The sequence below is a fragment of the Carassius carassius genome, chromosome 4 (assembly GCF_963082965.1).
Source record: "Carassius carassius chromosome 4, fCarCar2.1, whole genome shotgun sequence".
In the NCBI taxonomy this organism is placed as follows: domain Eukaryota; kingdom Metazoa; phylum Chordata; class Actinopteri; order Cypriniformes; family Cyprinidae; genus Carassius; species Carassius carassius.
Window position 1 is genome coordinate 15,066,128 of NC_081758.1, and position 7,856 is coordinate 15,073,983.

Sequence of the window (7,856 nt, forward strand, 5' to 3'; positions counted from 1 at the left end):
ACAGTGGCTTGTTGGAATTTGATCCCATTCCTCAGTGCAGAACCACTTCAGCTCTGTGATGTTAGCGGGTTTCCTCCATTGAACTGCTTGTTTCAGGTTCTTCCACAACATTTCAGTTGGATTAAGGTCTGGACTTTGACTTGGCCATTCCAAAACATTAACTTTGTTCTTCTTTAGCCATTCTTTAGTAGAACGACTCGTGTGCTTGGGGTCATTGTCTCGCTTCATGACACACTTTCTCTAGAGGTTCAGTTCCCCGACAGATGTCCTGACATTTTCTTTTAGAATTTGCCGGTATAATTCCGAATTCATTCCATCCATTAAACCTTTCTCCAGTAGTCCTCTGGCTCACCACATGATCTTTAACAAACTGCAGATGGGCAGCAATGTTCTTTTTGGAAAGCTTTAGCTTTCTTCTTGCGACTCTGCCATGCACACCATGGTTGTTCAGTGTTCTTCTGATGGTGGACTCATGAACATTAACAATAGCCAATGTGAGGAAGGCCTTTGCAACCTCGTGGACTATTACATGTCTTGCTTTTGGAGTGATCTCTGTTGGTCGACCACTCCTTGGGAATGTAACAATGGTCTTGAATTTCCTCCATTTGTACACAATCTGTCTGACTGTGGCTTAGTGGAGTCCAGACTCTTTAGATGGATTTGTAACCTTTTCCAGCCTGATGAGCAACAGTAACTCTTTTTCTCAGAAAAATGCCCAACTTGGAAAAAACATGTTTACAGCCTTGTTCAAAAAATGATTTTGGTCAAATAGCTAATTTTGCCCTTCATGACAACTGTGAGGGGGGTGAGTTTTTTTTATAGATCATCCATTTAAATTGTATTAAGACTTAAAGTTCTGCATAATTAAGGGCGTAGCCACTTGAGTGACAGGTGGATTGCCGCTGCTGACACTGTCGTCGTGCTAGGTGGGTGTGGCTTCAGCAACTAGCTGCCGCCTTTTTGCATATTTTTGATTGTCTGGCAGTGTCGCGTGGTGACGCGCTGCCAAGATGGCGACGGCCCGCTCTACACACTTTAGGCTTCAAAAACACACTTCAGGAGACTACGGGTGACGTCACGGACACTACGTCCATGTTTTTATACAGTCTATGAGATGGACTCTAGTTTCACCTTCAAATGAACTGTTAATCCTCCAGATTCACATACTTTTGCCACTCACAGATATCTAATATTGGATCATCTTCCTGAATAAATAAATGAAAAAGAAAACATTTTTGTTTTATTTTTTGAATGGTTTCTCTTTCAAACCTAAAGTTTGGGTCAACATTCAGGACTTTTGATGTTTTGGGTGATATTTATGCAGAAATATAGAAAATTCTAAAGGGTTCACAAACTTTCAAGTAGCTCTCTCTGTCTCTCTCTCTCTCTCTCTATATATATATATATATATATATGAGTGAAGTGAAGTGACATTCAGCCAAGTATGGTGACCCATACTCAGAATTTGTGAGTATATATATATATATATAAGGGGAAGTCGTGGCCTAATGGTTAGATATATATATATATATATATATATATATATATATATATATATATATATATATATATATATATATATATATATATATATATATATATATATAAACTATTTTATCTATTATAACTCACATTTGGTGATACAGATTTTTATGAAGCAACATTTTGAAGCCATTCAAAAGTTTGGGTTCAGGAACATTATTTTTATGTCTTTGAAAGCCTCTTATACTCACCAAGGCTGCATTTGTTTAATGGAAAAATAAAATAAAACTAATATTATGAAATATTATTACAGTTTAAAATAACTCTATTTTAATATATTTTAAATGAAATTATTTTAAATTGTCACATGATTATTCAGCAATCATTCTAAAATGCTGACTTGGTGCTCATGAAACATTTCTTCTTATTATTAATGTTGAAAACTGTTATTTCTGTGGAATCTGTGACATATATATATTTTGTTTTCCCCCAAAATTCTACGATGAACAGAAAGTTTGAAATAACAGCATATATTTGAAGTAGAAATCTTTTGTAACCATATCCTTGCTGAATAAAAGTATTAATTTTACATATTTAATTCTATCCTAACTTCTCATTGATAGTGTGTAACAATAGAGAAAATAATGGACTGAATACAAATCATGCAATTTTGAGACAACATAAAAGCTTGTTGTGTAACTGCTGCTTTGCTTACATACTGTTTGTGTGTATAGCCTGAAACAGGCCTTATTTTTCCAGGTCTGCCACAGACAATGGACTTTGTAAATACATGTGCAGTGAAGTTGACCTCAAAAGTTTGCACCTGGTAATTAGACAGCTGGACCTCTCATTAACCTCTCATTAACCGCCCAAGATGGCGACGGCCCGCTCTACACACTTTAGGCTTCAAAAACACACTTCAGGAGACTACGGGTGACGTCACGGACACTACGTCCATGTTTTTATACAGTCTATGAGATGGACTCTAGTTTCACCTTCAAATGAACTGTTAATCCTCCAGATTCACATACTTTTGCCACTCACAGATATCTAATATTGGATCATCTTCCTGAATAAATAAATGAAAAAGAAAACATTTTTGTTTTATTTTTTGAATGGTTTCTCTTTCAAACCTAAAGTTTGGGTCAACATTCAGGACTTTTGATGTTTTGGGTGATATTTATGCAGAAATATAGAAAATTCTAAAGGGTTCACAAACTTTCAAGTAGCTCTCTCTGTCTCTCTCTCTCTCTCTCTATATATATATATATATATATATGAGTGAAGTGAAGTGACATTCAGCCAAGTATGGTGACCCATACTCAGAATTTGTGAGTATATATATATATATATAAGGGGAAGTCGTGGCCTAATGGTTAGATATATATATATATATATATATATATATATATATATATATATATATATATATATATATATATATATATATATATATATATATAAACTATTTTATCTATTATAACTCACATTTGGTGATACAGATTTTTATGAAGCAACATTTTGAAGCCATTCAAAAGTTTGGGTTCAGGAACATTATTTTTATGTCTTTGAAAGCCTCTTATACTCACCAAGGCTGCATTTGTTTAATGGAAAAATAAAATAAAACTAATATTATGAAATATTATTACAGTTTAAAATAACTCTATTTTAATATATTTTAAATGAAATTATTTTAAATTGTCACATGATTATTCAGCAATCATTCTAAAATGCTGACTTGGTGCTCATGAAACATTTCTTCTTATTATTAATGTTGAAAACTGTTATTTCTGTGGAATCTGTGACATATATATATTTTGTTTTCCCCCAAAATTCTACGATGAACAGAAAGTTTGAAATAACAGCATATATTTGAAGTAGAAATCTTTTGTAACCATATCCTTGCTGAATAAAAGTATTAATTTTACATATTTAATTCTATCCTAACTTCTCATTGATAGTGTGTAACAATAGAGAAAATAATGGACTGAATACAAATCATGCAATTTTGAGACAACATAAAAGCTTGTTGTGTAACTGCTGCTTTGCTTACATACTGTTTGTGTGTATAGCCTGAAACAGGCCTTATTTTTCCAGGTCTGCCACAGACAATGGACTTTGTAAATACATGTGCAGTGAAGTTGACCTCAAAAGTTTGCACCTGGTAATTAGACAGCTGGACCTCTCATTAACCTCCCTGTTGCAGCACGCAAAAACAAAGACAGACACAGACTTAAACATATTAGATAATTACACTGGTACTGACCTGCCTCTAGACAATGTGCAGCATTAAAGTCAAAGGAGTCTACAATCCCTTACACACAGATCCCTTACACACATCCTTCACACTCTAAATGGCATGGTACTTATGCTGCCATAAAGATGGAAAGTGGGGATGGGAGAGGTATTGTACATTCTTTAGATTCTCAAAATCCATTAACTGAATTACCTTGCAAAGGGTCAAGTGTAATCCCATTAACACCGATCCTGCACCAGAGAAAAAACTTGACTGGTCTAAAACACTCTCTTAAAGAATTTTTTTGTTTGATGTTGATGGCAATCTACCTTCATAAATTTTTCATAAATCAAACATACACAACACACACAGACGCATCTCACAAAGTCTCACAAACATATAAAGCCCACTAGTGACAATACTTTTATTTTATGAATCAGCTCATACAAAAATTAAGTGAAATGCTGAATTGAGAAAAATAAAAATGTTGTTTTAGTAATTGGTTTGTCCTTCTTTTTTTTTAACGACAGCAGCACTCAGACTGTACTTCAGAAGTACTTACATGTTCAATGCCACAAATGTACTTAGATTTGATTATTGAGTATATATATATATATATATATATACTTGCAATTCTGAGAAGAACAGTCTGAATTGTGAGATATAAACTCAGAATTAGAAAAAAAGTCAGAATTATGTAATAAATATATATTTATTTTTATTCTGCAGAGGAAATAGGATTGCAAGGAAGAAAGTCAGAATTCTGAGGTTATATCTTGCAATTCTGGAATAAAAATAAAAAAAAAGTCTGAATTGTGAGATGTAAGCTCAGAATTACAAGAAAAAAAGTCTTGTGAGATAAAGAGTCGCGTTTTTATTCTGTGGCAGAAACAACTGAATGATATTTTTTCATAGCGTTTCTTTGTTTCAAATGTTTCCAAATCTGAAACTTTCAGTTTATTTTGTATGATACCAAACAAGGTCCACAGTACAACGTGCAGAGTTGCCTTTATCAAGGAGTCATGCATACACTGCGTAGAGCAAATGATTAACAGGGCAGCTTTTTGAGCCGTTCAAATATACCCCCTCTGCCAACACTCATCACTTTCAAAAGGCTTTAAGAGCTGATGCTTAAATTTCAACAGTTTGTACAACAATGAAACAAGAGAAGATCCAAACACACACTCCTCTCGCAATGTGTGTGTATCACCTGGCACTTCAGACAGACTTTCTCAAGTGCAGTTTGGCTTTCTCTGTAGTCCTGTCTAGAAACAGCCCACACTGCTTTGATTTGGACAGACAGTAGCTGGAGGGTGTCTAAGAGACGCTGTCACTTTAAGCAATTAACTTTCCCTTTAAAGCCACTCTTATAAAACTGACAGCTGCAGACATTCACAAAGGACCAATCACATCTTCAGAAACAAAAAACTGCTCTGCCGTAAAACCAAATTGGTTGTCTTTTATTGAGGTGGTCCGGCATCCCGTATACACCCCCTTCACTACCACAGATGGGCTTCTTACAATGGGACCCTCTATTTCTTAATAACGCTCATGGACTTGGGACGGTCCAGGGAAAGGTTGTGGCCCCCAGAGACCTATAGAGAGCAAAAATTTAAAATGCCAGTAAAGTTGCACACATTGAGCCTCAAAACTTGCTGTTCACACTCAGATTCCAACATGCAATAGGAATGTAAATAAGTGGCTTGGAAAATGAATATTGCTGCAAAACATTTTCAGTTCAAGTTTATACAACATCCTGTGTTCCATCACATATGCCATGAGTTATTCATTTCTAAATCTCAATGGCTACAGCTAAATGTAAATTTTCCAGCTAAGCTTTTGAGAAACAGATAAATTACAGAGGCTGATGTGGTGTAAGAGGAGCTCAGGTAAGAACAGACTACTTTTGGACTCTATCCTGAACGCAGCATATAATTACCAAGCAAACCAAAGAAAAGAAAGACCTTGATAAACCCGAGATCTAGTAAAGTCTTCAAATCTCAGTCGGACTCAGAGCTTGGTGTACCGCCCTTTGAAGTGGTTGAGATAACTACTGAAGTGTGCTGACATCGATTTGTTGAGCTTTCATGGCAAGTCATTTGAACATTTATTCCTTTAAATGGACTACTTTATAATACTTAATACTTATATTCCTAATAGTGTAAATATACTAATAAGTACTGAGTATTGTAATATTGATTAAAAACCTGTACTTACTATAAAATTATGGTTAGGGTTTGGTTTAGGGTTAGTTGCTTATTGATGCAGAACACTGTTGTTACTAGTAAATACATGTAAATAGCGTGTTTGCTAAATATTTTAATGAAGCTGTGAAAGACAGAAGTACAAAGCTTTTAGTGTGCTATAATGTTTGACAATATACTGAATGATTCGTCTTTCCAAAAAACAAAAAGTAGGCAAAAACTCCATAAAAGGTTTGAAAGTTATGAATAGTTAAAATTACGACTTTCACAGCAAGTGCCATTGTAAAGTCTATCTCTCACAGGCTAGTTTTCAGCCATGTTAAATTCAATATGGTATCTGTTTAAGGTCAGTAGTACTTTTTTGTTTGCTAGTCCTTTGTTACTAGTCGCTACTCCAGTAGAGCCAAGTAAGTGTTCTGCTGCCATGTTGCCACTGAATTTTAATGGGATTCACTTCTGACCAGTAGCCCAATTTATTCCATCATATACACATTATTCAAATAGAACCTATCTATTTTAACTTTACTAGTACTTATTTATTATAGATGCTAGAACTTCTTTATGAGACACTAGTATTTATCCCATTTGCTAAGCATTTTCACTAGTTACTTAATATATGTGAAGACTGGTCAAAATTGTTACTTTGTAGTCAATTTATAGTAAGATTAAAATACTAGTTAAATTGCAATAGCTAGGTCTACCGGTCACAACTGGAATACACACTCGTCTAAAGTGAGTATTTTTGAATTTGAACCACAGATCCCCATTGAATTCAATGACAAAACAATTCTATTTATTACCAGTAACAACGGAATAGTTAGGCGACTAGTTGTCACTCTTAGAATAATAACGACAAGTAAATAAACAATTAAATTCATAAAAAAGTACTAGGGACGTAAAAGTAAATGCTCGTTAGTTTACAGAAATAATTGTTAAAACAGCTTGCCATAAGCGTTTAGAGTGATACATGTCACAGCGCACAACTGAAGAAGAGAGCGCTTCAAGTCATCGAGTCTACACTTCATGAATTATAAGTCACACACCTTAGTTGATCTAGTAACACCCATTTATCTTATCGTAAAATACATCACATATATAAACTTATTATAATAGTGACAACCTCACTCATCGTTTTATTACCTGTAGTAGCTCGTTTGCGTATTACTTCTATTTCATTCCCTTTACCTGCCCACAAAAATTATGAAATGTTATCCTACTATTTTAAGGAAAACAGGTTTAAAACACTCATACACATTTGAACGTTTACATGCAGAATAGTTTTGTTTCGTTCAACACTTTTGCGCAGAAACTGGTAGATGTCTGTACCTCTGCATGACATTAGCCTTAACATAAAAAAAAAACATATTTCCCCAGAGTCAAACTCACCTAGGGAGAAGAATGGTTTGGTTTCCATATTAGCGCATGTCAGCTACGTTTCTTGCAAATAATGATTTATTTTCCCCAGTGGGCACGCTATAAGATCCAGTAGGAAACGTCGTCAGACTGAAGCCAGAGATCCGCTGTCAAAATCCACTTAATATAACTAAAGTATGTACTTCAATCGGCTCCATCCAGTTTGTAACTCCGCGAGAGCGCTCGCTCGCTCACTCCCTCCCAGTATTCCTTCAGCGATCGAGCACTGCCTCACCATAGGGACCCTACCGAGGGGAACTCCGACCACCTGCGCTTTTACAGCGACAAGCCTGTTCTACTTTTTATATTGTGGTACTGTTCCAAACACCCCTTTCAGACTGTGAGATAATTAAATGAAAATGTGTACTTAATATTTATACAGGAATGACTATAGACCTTATTCGTTTTAGAAGCCATATTTAGTTAAACCTCAGGTTGTCTATCTATACTAAATGTTTTGTGATCTCAATGTTGTATCCTAAAGGGAATTCAACATTACGTGGCACATTAAAGATCAAACC

The 7,856-nt window shown here is 34.9% G+C and overlaps 1 protein-coding gene across 3 annotated transcripts in view; it reads right to left on the bottom strand.

The window, feature by feature from the left end:
* LOC132137430 (retinoic acid receptor RXR-alpha-B-like) overlaps positions 1-7,543 on the bottom strand; it is a 55,135-nt gene extending 47,592 nt beyond the window's left edge. For 2 of the 3 annotated variants that reach the window (XM_059547477.1, XM_059547476.1), the window contains exon 1: positions 7,309-7,543. In XM_059547477.1, the coding sequence (XP_059403460.1) occupies positions 7,309-7,336 (28 nt within the window). In that variant the 5' untranslated portion in view covers positions 7,337-7,543. Of the gene's footprint in view, positions 1-7,062; positions 7,102-7,308 lie in introns of all 3 variants that reach the window. The other variant, XM_059547475.1, reaches the window with a different exon arrangement.
* Between the last annotated feature and the right edge of the window lie 313 nt (positions 7,544-7,856).